Source organism: Lithobates pipiens, unplaced genomic scaffold (assembly GCF_037356315.1).
Source record: "Lithobates pipiens isolate NorthernLeopardFrog02 unplaced genomic scaffold, aLitPip1_a1.2 Scaffold_19, whole genome shotgun sequence".
Taxonomy (NCBI): Eukaryota; Metazoa; Chordata; class Amphibia; order Anura; family Ranidae; genus Lithobates; species Lithobates pipiens.
In genome coordinates this window covers 487,153,858-487,176,015 of record NW_027507764.1, presented here as the reverse complement: position 1 = coordinate 487,176,015, position 22,158 = coordinate 487,153,858, and the positions used below count along the sequence as shown (strand labels likewise).

Genomic DNA, 22,158 nt, shown 5'->3' with positions numbered 1-22,158 from the left:
GCAGAATCGGATCGCATGGGTGTTCACACCATGCGATCCGATTCCTGTCCGAGTTTGCAGATCGCACTGCGATGTGCGAACTGATTTGGAGGTGTCATTAACTTTTAATTGACACTCCCAGCAGTTTGCATAGGGCGGTGTGAACTGCCGCCGGGAGGCATGCGATGCGGGAACCCGCAGTAGATTTGCAGCTTTCCCGCATTGCAGCAGTGTGAACCTAGCCTAAAGGTGGCTGTAGTTTATTTATGTTTAGAACATTTTCATAACTGACAGGAAGTGTTGGCATATACAGTGAGCTGAAATTTAGGGATCCAATGGGTGCTTGAGAAAAAGTGTGTGCAGAAACCTCCCTAGGTGCCTGCATTTCAGTATTGAATCAGCTGAGCACACCTTCACTATTGGCAGGCATACTTTGAATGAATTTATTTGTTTAGCATTGGCATTGTGCAGTACACATATAAATTAGTATAGTAAATACAGGGTTCCCCTTAAAGCGGAGGTCCACCCTAAAGTGGACCTTCCGCTCATCGGAACCCTCCCCCCCTCTGGCGCCACAATTGGCACCTTTCAGGGGGGAGGGGGTGCAGATACCTGTACAGTACAGGTATCTGCACCCACTTCCGGGATAGCTCTCTGCGGAAAGGGGCGTAGATTACACCCCTTTCCGCAAGTGCCCGCCCCTTTCCGCAAGTGCCCCGCTGCCTGCTGGGAAACACACAGATCCCAGAGGCAGCGGGGACCGTCCTTATTGCGCAGCGCGACTTGCACATGCGCAGTAGGGAACCGGGAAATGAAGCCGAAAGGCTCCATTTCCTGATTCCCATACCCAAGATGGCGGCGGCAGCACCCGAGAGACGATCTAGAGATCGGCTTCGGGTGCCGACATCGCGGGCGCGCTGGACAGGTAAGTGTCACTATTTTAAAAGTCAGCAGCTGCAGTATTTGTAGCTGCTGGCTTAAAAAAAAAAAAAAACGCGGAGTCCCGGTGGACTCCCGCTTTAAAGTGGTTGTAAAGGCAATAAAATAAAAATTCTGTGTGCAGCAGCCCCCCCGAATACTTATTTGAGCGCCCTCTTGATCCAGCAAGCTGCTTGCTCTGGTGGCAGCTGGCAGGATGGAGGGGCCAGGAGCGCCACCCGAGAAGAGGATCTGGGCTGCTCTGTGCAAAACCACTGCACAGAGCAGACAAGTACAACATGTTTATTTTTTTTAAAAATAACATAAAACAAAAAACTTTAATATAGCATTAACATATAACATTAATATAGCAAAAAAAAAACAAAAAACAAAAACAAAAAAAAGATAGCTGCTGCATCATCTCTTTCAATTAAAATAAAAGGGCTGCAGCTACAAGACTACAAAATAAGCAACTTAAAAATTGGCTGTGACAAGCATTGTTGAGACTTTATTTTGCCCCAAAATATACCAGCATGCACTGATCATATAACAAGAACTTTGCATTAGCACAGTCAGACTTCTAGTGCCGCAAAAAGAGCCCCCCCCCCCCACACACAAATAAGTAAAACTAAAGTGCTTGGATTTGGAAACATTTGTCCCCCTTAAACCTAAACTCTGGGGACAAAGAAATCTTAACCAATGCAATAGAACGCCCTTCCCACTGCAGGGATTAACTGCTCATTTCACCTAGGGGATAATAAATAAGGTTATATACTCATCTTATTCCTCCCTTCCCCAGCAGCCAGCGCTGTCTGATATCCAAGCTTGTGGGCGGGGCCTCAGTGTCCTTCTGCACAATACAGGACTGTTGGTCTTGCATTGTACAGGATGACTTCATTGAGTTTGACCAGGTGGTCAATGAAGGACTGTTTGTCCAAAGAGGAGGCAGCAAGGTGTAAGATATTATATTGCAGCTTACCAATTCTCAGATGTGATGGCTGCATTTGTTTTCTTTTTTATTTTCATTTACTTTCACCTGGTAATCCAGCCAGTACGCCTGTTGCTTTTCATTTCCAATATTTTTTCAGAACATTTTGAAAAAGTACCAAATCAGCATTTGCCGGTATAACAAAGATTAGGTGCTGGTTATAAAACCATAGTAGTTACTATGTGGGTTATAGGCCACCTTCAGGTAATGGACACTGGCACACCCAAAAGACAAAAAGTGCCCTCCCTAAATAACCCATCCCACACCTGGGAGTACCTCAGTTTTTTCGCCAGGGTCTAAGGTGTTGGTCATGAGTAAAGATGTGCTGTGCTGAGCTCCACTGGAGCAATCCTTGCTGGGGCTAGCCATGCTGACCGAATTCATTCAAAGTGTCTCTTCTGGCCAAATTGAATGGTACCCGGGCCCTCGTAGCTGAAGAAATTAGGTTTTGCCTGTGAATGCTTCCTTTTAGAGAGCGGGACCCTGGGATCCAGTACTTTTTGGTAGTAAGGCCATAAAGTTTTACTGGTGGGGTGCTGTTGCAGGTCCAGGATTGTGGGTTTCCTCAAGGATCCCCAGCTCCTGAAGGTTTAACGGAACCCACCGTGAAGGGTGAAGATTGGGTCTGTTGGTTTACCACAGAAAACCCTGCGGTGTATGCTGCTGGAAACAGCGCTGTGTCAGAGAGCTGAAATGCTTTCTCATCCAGTTGGATAGCAGGAACTCCGATAAGTTTAAGGGGGGGGGGGGCTCCCCACTTATCAACCCCCTGTACTGACAATCTCCCCCTCAGAATTTTTTTTTTTTTTTAAGAAAAAAGGACACGAACTAGCGCAAAAACCCTTACTTTTAAAAAGTGGGAAGAGCTGTAGGCAACGTGGGGGGGGGGGGGGGAGGGGGGTGGGGGGGCTAAGCAGCGTCAGCATTCTCCGATGCCCAAACACGAGAAGGTACATTTTTAAAAGCACATTTGTGTGTTACTGCAGGCGTGGAGGGACACAAGAGCAAAGAGGTGGCATTAACAGGTTTGGGGACACAGGCATTTCCTTTGACACATTTTTTACTGCTGCATCAGGCTTGGTATTAATAGCAGCAATTGTGCTGGACTATAGACCTAGCAGTGTATGCATTCCTTCTGGTAGGAGTTTTTTTTTCTTCTTTTTAAAAAACATTTTAAGTTTGGAACGGAAGACTGATGCTTTATTCAATTCCCACTGTGGGCCCAAGCATAGCAGATCCCCGTCCATTGCTCAGGACCCTCATAGTGAAAAACAATGGGGGAGAGATCATGAAGTTATCTCAAAGGATCAGGAAGAGGCTGTTACACACCCTTACTAAGTTGGTCCGCTCAACTTCTTTACTGCCTGTAACGCAGGAATAGTGAGCCCACCTCTGGTTTGGGATCACTAAAGCCTCCCCAATCTGTTGATATCTTTCCTATCCATTCATGGCTAAAAAAGCTGATGTATTCTTAGTGGGAGCACCCAGATAAATTGGCAGGCAGACTACTTGAGTCGCCAACAATTGTTTCCGGGAGAATGGTCCCTTCACCCCAACATCTTTCTGTGAATATGTCAAAGATAGGGTGTTCCAGACGTGGATCTGTTTGCGTCCAGAACAAGGTCGACAGCTTTGTATCAAGGACGAGGAATCCGTTGACATGCGGAACAGACGCCTTGGTCTTTCCATGGGATCAGTTTTCACTGATCTATGAGTTTCCTCCAGTTCTGCTGCTTCCGCACCTTCTTCGCAGGATCGAGCAGGAGGGGAAGGAGGTGATTCCGGGTGCCCCAGAAGATCTTGGTTTGTCGAGATCATAAAGATGGCGGTAGGAAACCCTTGGAACCTGCCGCTGTGGCCAGACCTTCTCGCACAAGGTCCAATATTCCATCCTACCTTACAAACGCTAAAATTTAAAGGACCGTGGGTCCTATACTATAGAGTTTGGAAGGCATATGTCTCCTGGTGTGAATCCAGGGGTTGGCACCCCAGAAAATATGTCATAGGTAGGATCCTTGAATTCCTGCAGATGGGATTGGAAATTAAGCTGGCTTTGAGTACTATCAAGAAGGGCCAGGTTTTGGCCTTATCAGTATTGTTTCAGCCTCTTGCTTCTCTTGTTCGTAACTTTATTCAGGGGGTAATGCGGATTAATCCTCCAGTCGGGACACCCCTGAACCCTTTGGATTTGAATTTAGTCTTGTCGGCTTTACAGAAAAAGCCCTTTGAGCCTATACGGGATATTCCCTTGGTCCTTTTGACGAGGAAGATAATTATTTTGGTTGCCATATCCTCTGCCAGAAGAGTATAGGAATTGGCAGCTCTTTCTTGTAAAGAGCCATATTTGATTATTGATAAGGATAAGTTGGTATTGCGGCCTCATCCTAAATTCCTACAGAAGGTAGTGACAGGTTTGCATTTAAACCAGGATATGGTTCTGCTTTCTTTTTTTCCAGAACCCTTGGTCTGTGGAAGAGAGGTCACTACATTCTCTTGATGTAGTGAGAGCGGTCAAGGTCTATCCAAAAGGTGACCGCTCAGATTCGCAAAACAGGTGTTTTGCTTGTATTGCCAGAAGATCCTAAAAGGAGGACAGGAAGCATCAGAATCTACCATTTCCAAATGGCTTAGTCAAGTGATTGTTCAAGCTTATGGTCTAAAGAGGAAAATTCCTCCTTTTCGTTTTAAAGCACACTCCACCAGGACTGTTAGTGCTTCTTGGGCAGTGCATCAACAGGCCTCCATGGCTCAGATCTGCAAGGCCGCAACTTGGTCTTCAGTCCATACAATTACCAGATTCTATCAAATTGATGAAAAAGGTCATGAAGATATCGCCTTTGGGCGCAGTGTACTGCAGGCTGCAGTATGAGTCCTCTAGTCTCTTAATGCCCTTTTTTGTTGTGTCTCCCTCCCTTCAGTTGCCATTGCTATGGGACATCCCGCATAGTAACTACTATGCCTCTGTGTCCTGTGATGTAGGATAAGAAAATAGGATTTTAATAACAGCTTACCTGTAAAATCCTTTTCTTTGAAGGGACACAGAGGTCTCTCCCTTCTTGGTATACACGTGTATTGCTTGGCTACAAAACTGAGGTACTCCCAGTCGTGGGAGGGGTTATATAGGGAGGGCACTTTTTGTCTTAGGGCGTGCCAGTGTCCATCACCTGAAGGTGACCTATAACCCCCATAGTAACTACTGTGTCCCGTGATGTACTTCAAAGAAAAGGATTTTACAGGTAAGCGGTTATAAAAATCCTATTATTATTTGTTTATGTCACAGAAGAGTATATGTTGCTGTTAAACTTAGTATATCATCAGGCACATTTTAGACTTATGTGAGAAAATCAAAAGATGAACAATAAAGAAACACTGTATAACATATATAGGAAGCATCAAGCGATGAGATTACACAATATAACATTCCATCCCGCCTGTCCCACTAGAGATATTCAAAACTTGGGGGGGGGGTTAATGCATACATAATAGTCTTACTTCCGGAATAACCCTACTCGCGCTCAGTAATCCGCAGATGTATTTTAATACATAACAGGGGAAACATCGAGAGCCTGTTGGTTTCCAAAAGGAACAAGCTCTCCTTACAGGGATGAGACAAACCATTTAACACCGACAGGGGTGTAGTTTGGGTTCAATTTGTTAGTGTATCTAAATCTGCTAGTGCGTCTAACACTTCCCTCACCCAGACTGACAATGTTGCTGTCCAAAGGGGTCTCTGTGCTTCTTCCTCTAGAACAGGGGCATCCTAATACAGGAGGTGTGTTAATGGCCAGATCATCAGTTAAAACCAGAAGGGGGGAAAATAAAAGCCTAAAAAAAAGAAAAGAAAAACTAAGCTAATAATTGGTAAGTTGTAATATATTACATTTTTGGTTTTGGGTTTAATAGCGCTTACGTTTTGGCAGGTAAACTCTCTAACTTGAAACGTGTACTGAAATCACATCCTGAAATGTCGCATCAATTTCTGTGGCAACAATATTATTGAAACATTCAATTCAACTGTAGAAAACAATTTCACAGGGACGTATGATTTCATGATTCCACCAAATCTGAAGCTAAACGCATTAGATGTAAACCTGGTAATTTACATTCATGGTTCAGAATGTTTATTTCACTTGGAAATACATTTAAATAAAATAATAGCCAGGCAAAATTTTACATCCAGCTTCTGAACAGGGCTTTCCCAGCAAGAGATTAAACTGATGAAAACGGTTGACGCTAGACTGCGTTTCATGTCTGAGTATTTAGAAGCTTGTGGGGAGGGGACGTGCTGGTGACAATCAGAAGTACCTGTGTGCCTGCTCCCTTGATGTAAGCAGTTCATGGAGCTGTTGGACTTTATCTTTGTGTTGGCGCACAGATCCTCGAAGCAACTCAATTTCTCTCTTGGAGGCAGTTACTTTGCATTCAGCTTCCTGCATGTGTTTCATCTGCATTCAAGTAAAATATTTTTTTAGATTTAGAGAAAAGTGCAAAATAATAATATTACCCCTTTTTGTGTATGTCTGCTCACACAGCCAATCAATACGACAGAAACAATCAATATAAAGAGAGGACTACGCTTTTTTAAAATAAAAAATGTATTTTATCTGTTAAAAAGTCAATTAGCATAGCTTCTAACTTGGTTTATATAGAGGAGCTGTTGAAATAAAGTAAAGTGGGGATACCAACACATAGCTTGATTCTTAAAATTAGTGATATCCAACATTAGTTGTGCTTGGGGAAAGGTTAGTGCCTCTGTCTGCTGCCCCCACTGAGATTGCTACTCACTTCCTTCTCATGGAAGTGAGGTGATTGCTTGGCTGTCATGCCGATCCAACAAAGTGTTTGGCCAGTTTTTACGTCAGGCACTTGAGACATAAATGCAGCTCAGATCTGCCTTAAAGTGGTTCTAAAGGCAGAACATTTTTTTTACCTTAAAGAGGAAGTAAACCCCGATGGCCTTTACTTCCTCTTTTGCTCCCCAAAAGGCCTGCAAAGTAAAAGCATAATGGGCTAGTATGAATCACATACTAGCCCATTATGTGACACTTACCTGCAAACTAAGCCCGCGCTGTCCCCTGTGCAGGCTGCCTCCACCTTCGCCCCTCTTATTTCCAGAGCCAGGGACTTCGGCTCTGTGACTGACCAGAGTCGCATAATGTCACTCCCACACATGTGCACAGAAGCCGTCAGTCACAGCACACGCTGGTGGAAGAAACAGCACGGTGGTCCGTTTCTTCACAGCACATGCACTGATGACGACATTGGCGCACTACAAGTGAAATATCTCCTAAATGGCGCACGTTTAGGAGAAATTTCCACTACCTATAGCTAAGCCTTCTTCTAGGCTTACCTATAGATAAAAGGCAAACAAAAGGGTTTACAACCACTTTAATGCATTCTCTGCATTAGGCTGGGTTCACACTGAAGCGAATCCGCGGCGGGTTCCCGCATCGCATGCCTCCCGCCGGCAGTTCACACTGCCCTATGCGGACTGATGGGAGTGTCAGTGAAACCTTAATGACACCCCCAGATCAGTTCGCATATCGCAGTGCGATCTGCAAACTCGGACAGGAATCGGATCGCATGGTGTGAACACCCAATTCTGCTGCGGACCAAAAAAAGGGTCCTATGCGAGTTTGGAGCGGGTGCGATGCGAATTCAGCCATACTATCTGTATGGCTGAACTCACATCGCACAGAGATCGGATGTGATTTGCACTGCAGTGCGGTGCGAATCACATCCAGGTCTCCTAGCCGCAGCAGTGTGAACCCAGCCTTAAAGTATAAAACTTTGCATGCAGCTTGCAAGCATCTTGTCTGAACCGTGACCTTAGGCACACATTCTGGCAAATTAGCTATATTATGTAGACAGGTGCAGTTACATTTGATGAAATAAACTCCCTAGGCAGCAGACATTGAAAGCGGCGATTCTTGTTGAATGCCAAGTCTATACAAGAAAAATTATGTTAAAAATTCATTTTGAAAAGGCTATGAATATCTTGTACCTCCAGCGCTTCCTGCTGGATTCTTCGTGTTTCTAATTTAGACATTGCATCTTCCATCTTTCTAAAGGTTTGCTGATATTCTTCTTCTTTACTGGCAGAGTGCTTTATTTTATCGGTAAGCCGCTCATTTTCTTCTTTTAACTGGTGCACAAGTGCTTGCAATGTACATTTCGCATTTTTCTCCTTCAGAAGTAATTCTTTAATCCTACAAAACAAAAACACATAAAAAAAATACATTATTCCTCCAATATTAGATGTTGCTTAAAGTGGTTTTAAAGGCTCAGAGTTTTTTTTTTTTACCTTAATGCCTTCTATGCATTCTATGCATTAAGGTAAAAAAACCTGGGTGCAGCTCCCCCCCTCCCCTTATACTTACCTGCACCCCATGTTGATCCAGTGATGTGCATGAGAACAGCAGCTCTCCTGGGTCTCTCTCTCCTCATTGGCTAACACAGCAGCGGGAGTCATTGGCTCATGTTGCTGTCAATCACAGCCAGTGAGCCAATGAGCAAAATGCAGGGGGAGGGGCCGAGCTGTGCTCTGTGTGTGAATGGTCACAAGGAGCACAGCTCGGGAGTGAGCCTGCTCAAGTGCACATAGCAAAGGGCTTGCTATTGGGGGCATAGCAGGGGGGAGGAGCCAGGACTGTTGGAGAAGGACCCAAAAAGAAGAGGATCAGGCCAGCTTTACCCACCCTACACCCTCCCCATGAAAGTTAGACATAGAAAACCTAGAACTCAGATGTGCATTCAGTGTTCAGTCTACCTAGGGCCCATCAGTGTTTACAGTCTACCATGTACTTTAAAAAAAACTTTCTGCTGACTTGGTTAAAGATAAGGTATATAGTTTGCTGTTAAAGCGAATCTAAAGGAATGAAAAAACAATGAACAAACGTGTTATACTTACCTGCTCTGTGCAATACAATATATTTGTTATTTATTAACTCAATACAGGTTAAACGTTTATATTTAGTAGGAATTATATAAAATGTACTGTGTTTTTATCTGCTAATAATGATTCTAGTGTATTTTTTAACAGAAATATTGTTTTGATAAACATTTGCGGAAATATCATTGTGCCATAAAAATCAGTAGCACCTTATTTGCTTTATACTGGTCATGTGCTTTCAGAAAAAAATATGGTTGGGGGGGTCCTTTAACAAACTCTGAAAGCTGTAAAGGCCCCTTTCACACTGAGGCGATTTTCAGACACTAAGGCGCTACAGTGCTAAAAATAGCGCCTGAAAAAAACGGCCCCTTTCACTCCAGTGTGAAAGCTGGAGGGCTTTCACACTGGAGCAGTGCGCTAGCAGGACGGTGAAAAAAGTCCTGCTAGTCGCATCTTTGGAGCGGTGAAGGAGTGGTGTATTCACCGCTCCTACCCATTTAAATCAATGGGGCAGCGTGGCTATACCGCCGGCAAAGCGCCGCTGCAGTGACGCTTTGCAGGCGATTTTAACCCTTTTCCGGGCTCTAGCGGGGGTTAAAACCACCCTGCTAGTGGCCGCATACCGCCGCTAAAAATAGCGTCGCTTTACCGCTGATGCCCGCACCGCCCCAGTGTGAAAGGGGCCTAAGGGAAAAATAAAGAAGCAATGAAAAAAATTGCAAAAAAGGCTTGGCCGATGAAGTGTAAAAATGGAGCACAGGGCCTGGCAGCTAAAAAGGTTAAACAACTGAATCCATCCATTCAAACACAACAGTGATCTTTATCACTATCATATTTCTACTGAGAATATTAGTTGCCCGCTGTCTCTAGCTTCAATATTTTGAGTTACAGTGCTGAAAAAGCATGCAGATTAGAAAGTCAGAGTAAAGTCAGAACTTGTAATCTACATACTTACTCCAGATCGGATCAGCATGACAATCATACAACTAGTATTTTTAGACTAAGGCCGTGTACACACGGGCGGATTGTCTGTCCAACTTAGTCCGCTGAACCGTGTTTCAGCGGACAATCCGCTCGTGTGTGGGCTTCAGCTGACTTTTTCAGCGGACAATCTGACGGACTTAGTCTTACGGAATTTCCGTAATTTTGTCCGTTCAAACTTGGTTTTGTCCGTCCAAACTTGGTTTAAGCGGACAGTCCGCTCGTGTGTAGGCAAGTTGGACGGACTAAGTATGGCGCATGCTCAGAAAGGATTTACACGGCCGAAGGTTGCATTGCAGTGTATAGGACGTCGTTTTTCTAGTCCCGTCGTACGTGCTGTACACGTCATCACGCACGCTTTCAGCAGACTGTCTGCTCATCGTGTGTGGTCAAGTCCGTTCATTCAAATTTTGAACGGACTGTCTGTCGGATTGTCTGACGAACTTAGTTGGGCAGACAATCCGCCCGCGTGTACGCGGCCTAACAATGATTTTCAACACGTTTATTATCCTACCATCAAACAATTTCTAAATGGTTGTCATTCTTTATGTACTTAATAAATAATTGCCAATATGTTTTGTCTATAAAGAAAAAAAAAAAAAAAGAATACGTGTAAAAACCAAATCCCAAGATTTACAAAACACAGAAAACTGTATTAATGTGGCAAATAAACAAAAATATTGACAGGCTATAAAGTTCAGATCTTTTAGGATTATATATCCCAATGGGCTGATGGTCCAATTATGTAGAATTTTGCAGCTTTCCTCACCGATCCGTGGTGTATACAGCCATGCTGTTTAGGTCTTTCTCCTCCTTAGCCTGACTTTGCAACTCTTTGAAATTTTCTGTTAACTTTACAACAAGCTGTTCAGCTTTCCATCGCCGTTCTCTTTCCTGATCCAATTCTTGAACAAGTGCCTGCAAAGCAAACACGAATAAATCAGAATAAAATCCTAACAACTTCAAAGTACTGCCTCATAAAAACACATACAGGCTCTAGTACCGTACAAGTACCTGGAAATTATTATTCTACAAGAACTATAATATAAGACTGACAGAAGTTCTGTTACTTCTACCCAGCTTGTAAGCACCAGTCCTTAGGGGCATCTAGTAAAGAGACAGCATGATTGCCATTTTGACACGCGATATCAGCTGAAAGGACCAAGGAGTCAGGCATACAAAGCTTGTCGTTCAGCTACCTAATATTGTCTCTACACACACACACACACACACACACACACACACACACACACACAGGGTAATCAGGAGTGAAAGGGTGAAAGTGGTGCTGGGGGCAATTTTAAACCTTGCATTCAACGATCCATTCACTGGGTCTGATACGATTATAAAAGATTTCCCAGGTCACCTCAACGGGTTCTCTAAAGGCAGTATAAAGCTGGGTATACACGTACTGAGCCTTGGTTCACACTTGTGTGGTGCGGGACGCCGCATGTGATTCGCACCACATTCCTTGCACTGCACATGCGATGCCTATGCAATTTGATCCATTCATTTTGTATAGGTTAAATCGCATTGCACCAAAATGGTGCAGGACCCTTTTTTGTCACACCTGAATCGCATTGCATGGTGTTTACACCTGAGTGATCTGATGCTGGCAATCTCACTGTTCTGCAAGCTGTTTCAGGGTGTCTTTATTTTAACATTGACACCCACAGCAAATTGCATGGACGCCATTCACACAAAGGATTTGCATCAGTGTGAACCTAGGCTGAATGTCAATAACCATGCAGGACAACAATTGGAAGACAGGGAAAGAATGTTGTCACCCTATAACAGAATTTGCCTGCCAATAAATCTTTATGAAAAGGATCAAATATCATTGGGAGGAAATAGTGCCCAAAGGGTCGGATAAAGCTAGCAAAGGGGCGCAGTTTGGAGACACCCTGTTCTAGGTGATGCAAAACCCACACATTTCAGTGCCTTCCATTCTCTAGGAAGTTAGGAGCATAATTGGTGTAAAAGACACACTGTAAATAACTTTTTTTTTCCAAAGTCATTGGTCTCGTAAAACAATCTTCTTTGTTATAACGTACTAACGTTCAAATTCCTTCATGCATTTCATATTCCTGAAACCTGTGAAAGTGCCTACGATGGCATAAAGATTAGAAGAAAACAACAATACTACTACTACAATATCTTTCAACATACTCACCCAAACTTAATAGAATTATGGCCTGCAAGTAGCAGTAAAGCATTGAACATTATATAAAAAAAAAAAAAAAAAAGAAGAATGTTGTTTTTATTTACAAACATTCACATATGTTACTTGCTTATTCCTTACAGGGGTTGTAAAGTTACATGGTTTTTCACCTTAAAGTAGTTGTAAACTCTTACAATCCACTTTTGACTATAGATAAGCCTATAATAAGGCTTACCTGTAGCTACCCCGGATATCTCCTAAACCTGCACGGTTTAGGAGATATCCCCTGTATCAGAGCTGTGTACTGGGGCCACTGTGGGGGCTTCGATCTAATGCCGCGTACACACGAGTGGAATATCCAACAGAAAAAGTCAGATGGAAGCTTTTCATTGTATATTCCGATCGTGTGTATTCCTCATCGGACTTTTTTTTCTTTACGAAAATTCTGGCAGACATAGAAATAGAACAGGTTTTAACTATTTCGGAAGGAACCAATTCCTATCGGGAAAACCCGCTCGTCTGTATGCTGTTCCGACGGACCAAAAACGACGCATGCTCTGAAGCAAGTATGAGATGGAGGCTATTGGCTACTGGCTATTGAACTTCCTTTTTCTAGTCCCGTCGTACGTGTTGTACGTCATCACGTTCTTGACGATCGGACTTTGGTGTGATCGCATGTACAGAAGAGTTTCAGCGCAACTCTGTTGGAAAAACCTTCCGAGTTTATTCAGATGGGAAAAACGGTCGTGTGCACGCAGCATAAGGTGAGTATTTCATATGCCTTTGTCTTGGGGGAATTTTTTCAAATCCAGTGACATAGGAGCCGGGGGTGGGCCAGAGTCCTACTGTCTCTCAATGGACCCAGCAGCAGGACTCATGAGAGCGTGCCTGCACGGGTGCTTCCATAAAAAGCTGCTCTATGTGGGGGCATCCGATGAAGAGTAGGAGCACCGTCGGGGCACCCCAGAAAAGGAAGATCGGGGCTGCTCTGTGCAAAACCCTTACACAGAGCAGGCAGGCATTACTTTTTTTTTTTTTTTTAAATAACAAACAAACCTTTACAATCACTAAAAATACAAAATACCAATAATGTAGCTGCTGACTTTTAAAAATGAGGTACGCACTGTCTCAATTCCTTGGCTTGGGAGGATAAGTACATTAAAAATGGACATTCTACCCAAGTTGCTTTACATTTTTCAAACAGTCCCTAGAACGCTGCTCAAATTTTTTTTTCACACCTTGTGTTCTCTTTCTACATATGGAACCAAAGAGTTTCAAAATTAAGGCAGCACTGGTCTTCCTGACTATGAATTATATCACACAGCTGCGCTGCTCTCCCAAATGCTCAAGTGGTTCCCCTCTTCCTGTGTTTAAGGTGTCCACTATGATGGAACAAGGTCTCTCTCCATTTGATTTACAGGCACTCCAGTGGGGCCTTAAACAGTCTCCACTGACTTAATTTCTCCTTACCTATGACGATGGCTCTACTCTGTAAATCAGGTGTAGGCAACCTGGTGTCCTCCAGCTGTTGCAGAACTACAAGTCCCATCATGCTTCTAGGAGTGGGTCAAGGGCACTGGCTTGTGACTCTCCATCTGTTGTCTTTTTCCAGGCAACTCTTTGCCTCTAAACATACACACTGTTTATTGATGGAGTTCAAAACAGTTGTGCCCTCTCCATGAGATGCCTAGACATCGCCTTTCTACAATATATCAGATTCTCCACTCCATAAAATTCTCCCAACTTATATCAGGATGTGTTTAACGGAAATGGGTAGAGATATTTCTACCGCTGATTGGCAGACTTCTTTCTTATTTACTCATAAATCTATGCTCTCTAGTTATGCCCAAGAAAATAATCTCAAGATCCTTTTGCGGTGGTAAAGGGTCCCTCTCCTCTTCATATTAGATATTCCCCTCCACACCTAGTGGTTGTTGGAGATGTGGCTCTGAGAGAGGCACTTATCTACATATCTGGTGGTCCCAGGGTTAAGCCCTTTTGGACACAGGTTATTTCCATTTACAATACAGTCTATGACAAGTCTAACTCCGTAAAGAGAAATAGTAGCATTTTCACTTTTGAATACAGGTAAGCTTTAAAAAGGAGAAGTATGGCCAAAGCTATTTTGGGTAGACTTCTCCTGCAGTTGGTTCTATGCTCCTGTGACAAGTTTTCAACTGACAGCAGACTAAAGCCCACGTCAGTCAGCTGGTCCAGGCTCAAGAAAAATCCAGACTTTTTAGTCGGGATCCACCGAGACGCCTGGACCAACTCTCAGAGAGCTGCTGGGAGACTGTGGCGGCCGCACTTCACCCCCTCCATAGCCCAGCACTCCAGTGAGCGCTGGTGGGGTAGAGCAGAGCGTCAAAGACAGTCACCGGCTCTCTGCTCAGTGAATACTGGAAATGGAGTAATCAGCGGCCTTTGATCGCTCAGGTTTTAGAAGTGGCGGGGTACAGCCGCACCATCAGATTGATGCTGCATCCACCTAGACAAGTATAATTGTTTTTTTATTTTTAAACCCAAACTTCTCTTTTAATGGCTAATAACTTCATACCCTGTATGTAGATTCTTCTACTGAGTTGGACACTGATGGTTCTAGTCTTCTTTGCGGAGATCTCAAGGGTCCAACAAGTCGTGCAGAGACCTGTTCCATACTGTCTGTATTTGCCCTTTCTGACGATCCACTGCTGGGTCTCTGTGCTTTCCTGTGAGGGCTGGGGCTCTTTTTCCTGGTTGCATTCTGCTTAGATACGCTGTAAAATGTAGGATGATAGAAAATAATTATACTTGTTGCCTATGGAAGCTGCAGCTCTACAGAATTGAAATGGTGATTAATCCCACATAACCACATCGAAGTGAATTGAATAGAAAGTGACTGAATAACTAAACTCTGCTCCTCCACCGAATGGACTTCATATGTGTTTACTGGGAAAATTTGAAAAAATAAATATACAATCATATTTTATATTGAGACTGTTATTATTTAACACAAAATAGAAGGATCAGTATACATACAACAAAACATTCTCACACAAAAATTGCTAGCAGTTAGGACCAGTTGATACCAGAATGCAGTGCGGGGAACAGAGTTCCATGTGTGTTTCCTGCACTGCACTTGTTATTTGCGGTGGGTGTCAATGCACTTTTAACCACACCCCAAGTGCAGGTCACAAACAATGTGTTTGCCTGCACTGGATCATTTGGTACAAAAGTACAATGCGATCTGTCTGGTTGCTGTTCATTCTTTAAAGTAGTGCATGCAATACTTTTACTGTAGTCCAGTGCAATTTCAGCCAATTCAAATGAGTAGGCTGAAATTGCACTGTAGCCGTATCACATGTGAATTGCACAGGAACGCACAGCGCGTTCTTGTGCGATTCATGGCGTGAACCTCCCTAAAAGTGATATTGTCCTACAGGTAAGCCTGACCTGTAGGTGCAATGTGAAGGGCCTGAAATTGTGTCTTTTAGTAGGTCTGAACATCGGCTTCAGCTCATGGCATATCTAGCGCAGTACTCGCTGCATTGATGGAGGACTGACTGTACCGTGAATGCAGAGAGCGCTGTGTCCAGATTGTGATTCTCATGCATGGAAGTGACACTGTCGTGACGCAGTCAAACAGCTGGACAGCAACCCAAAAAGAAGACAGGGTGAAGATAGAAGTGCCAAGAGCAGTAAAAGCACACCACTGGAAGGCTCCATTTGAAATGCAAGTCTGTCACAAGTAGTAAGTTGTGCATACTAGTACATTATGACCTGCAGGGGGGCATTTTATTTTTTGGCTAAAGCCTGCTATCAGCTGACATCACTGCCACTAAAGGCTTTGGAAGCGACTCGACAACGACCTTAGGATTCACCCAGATGCCTCAGCCTTTCAGTGTGCCACTGAGAGCCTGAGCCAGAAGCTTCTGCCCCAGCCCGGTGCTTCAGTGAACAATGAAATGTCATCACTCTCAGCTCAGAGCGATCAGTGATCATATGATCACTTAGTGCTCTGGCTTAGAGACAGCTGCAGCATCAGAATGATGCCGCAGTGGGGGAGTGAGTATAGAGGTTTGTTTTTTGTATTCTCACACTTCTCCTTTAATGTTAGGGCATTGAAAAAGCTCTGGGCCCAGTTCTCACCAAGGTTGAAAATTCACTGTCTTAACCACATGCCGACCGGGCCATACCCGAAAGCGGGTACAGCGCGGTTGGCTTATTCTGGGTGGACGTCCTCACAAAATCGTGCTTCCGCGCGCCCCCGGGAACATCCGTGACCGCCAGGTCCAGAGGACCCAGCGCATCACGGTAAACGGCCGCTGATATCGGCTGTTTACCAAGTGATAGCTCCGTCAAATGACGGAGCGATCACTTGTAAACAAACCGGCGTCACGTCATGACTCCGGTTCCTCCCTCCCCTCTTTGTACCGATAGGTACAGTGAGAGGAGAGAGGGGGAGAGATGGCAGCAGTGCTGTGGGCTGGATGTGTAGTGCCCACAGCGCTGCTCGTATTCTGCATCACTGTGCAATACTCTGCCAATACTGTGCAATACTCTGCAACACTTTATAATACTCTGCCAATACTGTGTAATACTCTGCAACACTGTGTAATACTCTGCCATAAATTTTAACAAAGATTTTTTTTTTAACCAAATTTTCTGTCTTTTTTGATTTATAACGCAAAAAAATAAAAAACCCAGCAGTGATTAAATACCACCAAAAGAAAGCTCTATTTGTGTGAAAAAAGGACAAACATTTCATATGGATACAGTGTTGCATGACTGAGTAATTGTGATTCAAAGTGTGAGAGAACCGAAAGCTGAAAATTGGTCTGGTTAGGAAAGGGGTTTAAGTGCCCAGTGGTCAAGTGGTTAAAGAATTAATGAAGCTACTACACAGTAAGAGAGCCACATCTGATACCCTTTAAATCAGAGGTTTTATTCTACAATAATTGATAAATAGGATTTTTATAACCGCTTACCTGTAAAATGCTTTTCTTTTGAAGTACATCACGGGCAGGGCAGGACTTAGGGTGGTGGGGGCACCTGGGCTTGAGTCACTTTCGGGCCCTACCTTCTAAACATTACCATATTTATCGGTGTATAACATGCACTGGCGTATAACACGCACCCCAAGTTTAAATGCAAGTTTTTTTCCTTAAACTTTCCACCTAAAACGTCCATCAATGCAGCCTTGTCCAGTGTCATTTGCAGCCTTGTCATTGCAGTCTTGAAGTATAAAAATGGCACCACTGAGATACAGATTCCTGTGTATCAGCAGCTTTCAGGTCCTCTTGGTGGCTCTCGGGTCCTCTTGGCGGCTCTTGGGTCCTCTCGCAGTCCCGAGCGGAGCCGTGAGTAGCCGAGTGTACACTGCTCAGCTCACAGTCATGCCCATTCCCTGTGTTATGTCCATCATAGGGCGGGACTGGGTGTGACTGTGAGCGGAGCCAAGCCGAGCACACTCGGCTATGTATCTTGGTGGGGCCCCCTATTGGGCAGGGCCCATGGGCTTGAGCCCAGTCAAGCCCAATGGTAAGTCCTGCCCTGATCACGGGACACAGAGCCATAGTAATTACTATGTGGGTTATAGTCCACCTTCAGGTGCTGGACACTGGCACACCCTAAACAGGAAGTTCTAAGTCACTATGGCAACTGGCACGCTGTTTTGCGGTATATATAAACAGCATAAGCAATCACATGGCTACCCTTGATAAAGTCATGTGACATATGATGCAACGCGTCGGGTGGAGCCAGTGATGTTACTCGTTCGGAGCCTTTTGTGAACACAGCAAGCAGGGAAGCTTGTGTGGGGAATGCCTCCTTTCCAGCTGATTGTTTGAACGCGCTACTTGCTGGCTAGGTTATGTGAGTGTAATCGGTGTGTGTGTATCACACAGGAATTGTAATCATTGCGCAATGAAAGTTTTCTCTATTTAGTGCAAAGATCTGGCGTAATACGATTGGATCGGATCTGGGATAATACGATCGTGACCAATAGTGTTGCTGGAAAAGTGTTTTTATCTTTGAATAAGACGATCGCAAGTAACACTATCTGGAGATATTAGTGGGGAATTTTTTTTCATGATCCAATTATATTTGAAGCTGCACACAGATATGGATTAAGTGACTATCGTATATATTAATCTGTGGCTATTAATTGATGTTATATTTTCCTGGGCTCAGCACACTGCTATAGTTGTTTCTACAGATATATATATTTATTTATTTTTTATATGATTATTTGTGGTCACTAAATTATTTTTTTGCACATAGCACATTATTAGAGTTGTTCTCACAGAAATAATTATTTATTTATTTTTTTGCGATTTGCACGCTTATGGGACTTAGTCTCTCTTGGAATCTATACGCCAATTAGCAGGCAGGTTGAATGTTAACAAGCACATTTGCACTTTAATTGGATGTGAAGTTTGGCATTCATTTAGTGCTGTGGGGTTCTTTTCTCTAGTAGATAGTTGTGATTGCACATATTTTTGCATTATTTGCACAGTACTTTTGCACCTTCATATATTTGTTTACTTATCTTTTGCACATTATATATTGCATATTTACACAGTGAATAACAAAGCTTGATATATATTGCTATAGTAGCCTCAGAAATTGTAGGCTTATAGTCTGTGTGCAGTTGATCAGAGCGCACCATTAGATATAACAATAATTTTAAAGTGACAGAACACTGACATGGTTGCAGCCTAGTCATTTAGGTTTTTTCTATTCATCTTATTGCTGTAATTTGTCTCTACATATTTGTAATATCAGCACTAAGGCTTATTTACATTGAATACTAAACAGGAAGTTGCCTCCTTATATAACCCTTCCCATACCGGGAGATCTCAGTTTTGTAGCAAAGCAATACACGTGTATACTAGCAAGAGGGGAAGGACCTCTGTGTGCATTGATGTACTTCAAAGAAAAGGATTTTACAGGTAAGCCATTATAAAAATCCTATTTTCTTTAATCGTACATCACGGGACACAGGGCCATAGTAATTACTATGTGGGATGTCCCAGAGCAATGCCAACTGAGGGGAGGGAGACACAACAAAAGTAGTGCACCACAAGATCAGAGGACTTATACTGCTGCCGCAGTACACTGCGCCCAAAGGCGACATCCTCATGTCTTTTTACATCCACCTGATAGAATCTGGTAAATGTATGGACTGAAGACCAAGTTGCGGCCTTGCAGATTTGAGCCATGGAGGCTTGGTGATGCACTGCCCACTAAGCACTAACAGCCCTAGAGGAGTGCATTTTAATTTGAGAGGGTAGAAACGACCTCTTTAAACTATAATCTAGAATTATTACTTGTCGAATGCATTTAGAATAGTAGATTTCCATGCTGCCTGTCCTTTTAGGACCTTCAGGCAATACGAACAAAACATCGAACACAGAACAGGTTTTCCAAATCGGAGCAGTCGTCTTTAAGTAGACTGCTCTCACCGCATCAAGAGAATGTAGTGAACTTTGTAGGGAATTTTCTTCCATAGAACAGGGTTCTGGAAAAAATGAAGATAGAAATAGCCCGGTTTAGATAAAAACCTGATACTACCGTAAAAAGTTAGGATGAGGACACAATACTACCTTATCCTTGTGAACAATAATAATATGGCTCTTTACAAGAAAAAGAAGCCAATTATGATACCCTTCTTGCAGCAGATATGGGTACCAGATAAAAATTGTTTCCTTGTCAAAAAAATAAAAATAAATAAATAAATAAAAAAGTCTGTTTTGTAATGCCGCCAAAACTAAATTCAAGTCCCAGGGGTGACCTATCTGGGGATTATGCTGTGTTATCCCCTGAATAAAGTTACGAACCAAAGAAAGCGAAGCATGTGGTCGTTGAAATAATACAGATAAGGCCGAGACCTGTCCTTAGAAAGCACTCAAGGACAGCTTTGTTTGTCACCCCATCTGCAGAAAGTCAGGGATTCTACCCTTGACCTATTTCCTGGGGTGCAACCCCTGGTTTCACACCAGGAGAAATATGCTTCCCAGACTCCATAATATATAATTATGGAGGCCGGCTCCCTTGCATTAATCAGGATAGAAAGCACTGAACCTGATAGCCCACGTGTGGGTCTCATTAAATTTAGCTTTTATAAAGTAGGATGGCATACCGGACCTTGCTGTATAACAGTATACATTTTCTGTCCCCTCAAAATAACTCGACACACAGCCATTAATGTCTAAACTGCTGACAAAAAAGTGAGTACACTCCAAAAGTGAAAATGTCCCAATGTTTCAATATTTTGTGTGGCCACCATTATTTTCCAGCATTGCCTTAACTCTCTTGGGCACGGAGTTTACCAGAGCTTCACAGACTGCCACTGGAGTCCTCTTCCACTCCTCCATAATGACATCACAGAGCTGGTGGATGTTAGAGACCTTGCGTTCCTCCCCCTTCCCACTTGAGAATGCCCCACAGGTGCTCAATAGGGTTTAGGTCTGGAGACATGCTTGGCCAGTCCATCACCTTTACCCTCAGCTTCTTTAGCAAGGCAGTGGTCATCTTGAAGGTGTGTTTGGGGTCATTATGATGGAATACTGCCCTGTGGCCCAGTCTCCAAAGGTAGGGGATCATGCTCTGCTTTAGTATGTTAAAGTACATGCTAAAGTTTCACTTAGGGGTGTACTCACTTTTGTTGCCAGCGGTTTAGACATTAATGGCTGTGTGTCGAGTTATTTTGAGGTGACAGCAAGTTTACACTGTTATATAAGCTGTACACTCACTACTTTGCATTGTAGCAAAGTATAATTTTCTTCAGCGTTGTTACATAAAAAGGTATAATTAAATATTTACAAAAATGTGAGGTGTGTACTCACTTTTGTGAAATACTGTATGTTTGGGATCCCCCATCTTTGACATATTGACAGGAAGATAATCGAGGTGAAGGAACCATTCTCCGGGAACAACTGCTGGCAACTCAAGTAGTCCGCCTGCCAATTTTCTATTCCTAGAATGAAGACCGCCGATAGGCAAAGTACATTGTTTTCTACCCAAGATAGGATATGATTCACCTTGCTCTGGGCCGCACAACTTCTTGTGTCCCCTTGGTGATTAATATAAGTCATTGCTGTGGCATAGTCGGATTGAATCCGGGCAGGACAATACCGTAAACTGAACGTTCAGGCCCTCAGAACCAAGGTCATTTCTGATCTGGCCAACTTAAGTGGCAACTAAAGGAAGGATTTTCCCCTTTGCAGATTTTTGGATATTAACCATAAACTGAGGCTTCGGCGTACCCAGCCTACAGCACTTAGTATTCCCAGGTGATCCATCAGTGTATAACCAGGCCCGACCCTGCTCAGCCTCCAAGATCAGACGAGATCGGGCGCTTTGAGGGTGATGTGGCCGTAGGCTTTGGAGTCAGACACATTGGGAATCTAGAGCTTGAACCATTTTTTTCAAGCCAATAGGATACTGTTTTTCAGCGGTCTCGAATGAAGCCACCATCTTTCCCAACAACCGCATGCAACGTTGAATAGAAGAATTCATCTTGCTTCGACCACCTAAATCAGTTCCTTTATGGCGCTGATCTTTGCCTGGGGCAAGAATACCCTTTTCTGGGTGTACCTATGATCAGACCCAAGTATTTTAGCCTTCTACATGGTTTTAAAGAAGATTTCTCCTAGTTTGAGAATCTGACCTAGATATTCCAGGTGGTTGAATGAGGTGACCATACATTGGTCTAAGCGGGCTATCGACTGGACTATCAAGAACAGATCATCTATGTAACCATAATTGTTATATCTTGGGCCCTTAATCTGGCTAGAAGAGGGGCCAGAACCTTTGTAAACACTAAAGGTGCAGTAGCTAGACAGGAAAGCAGAGCTACACACTGAAAATTAAGATTTTCCACCTTGAAAAGTAGATATTACTAGTGAGCGAGGAAATAGGCAAATGGAGATATGCATATTTGACGTTGATTGATGCCAGTTTTCTTCCTTGTAGGATGAAGATAACTGATTGGATTGACTCCATACGAAAAAAAAGTGGTTATATTCAGGAATTTAATTTAGATTTTTGAGATCCAGAATGTCCATTTGGATTTAACCAACCCCAACCTCTGCTCTTACATGGGGGCTAGCATGATCACTTTTTGCCAAAAGATGGTCCAATGCTTGATAGAATTACTTTTTTCTCTGGATCCTTATGAACATTTGATCTGAGAAAACAAGGAGATGGTAACTCTTGGAACTCCAGTTTGTACCTTGGAGCTATTGAGGAAGTCCC

At 43.4% G+C, this 22,158-nt stretch overlaps 1 protein-coding gene across 5 annotated transcripts in view; it reads right to left on the bottom strand.

Annotated features, from left to right (window-relative positions):
- LRRCC1 (leucine rich repeat and coiled-coil centrosomal protein 1) overlaps positions 1-22,158 on the bottom strand; it is a 116,022-nt gene that overhangs the window by 39,732 nt on the left and 54,132 nt on the right. For all 5 annotated transcript variants that reach the window (XM_077492954.1, XM_077492955.1, XM_077492958.1 and 2 more), the window contains 4 exons: positions 14,477-14,675; positions 10,528-10,676; positions 7,890-8,094; positions 6,191-6,330 (listed from right to left, as the gene is read on the bottom strand). In XM_077492954.1, coding sequence (XP_077349080.1) covers positions 6,191-6,330; positions 7,890-8,094; positions 10,528-10,676; positions 14,477-14,675 — 693 coding nt within the window. The remainder of the gene's footprint in view (positions 1-6,190; positions 6,331-7,889; positions 8,095-10,527; positions 10,677-14,476; positions 14,676-22,158) is intronic.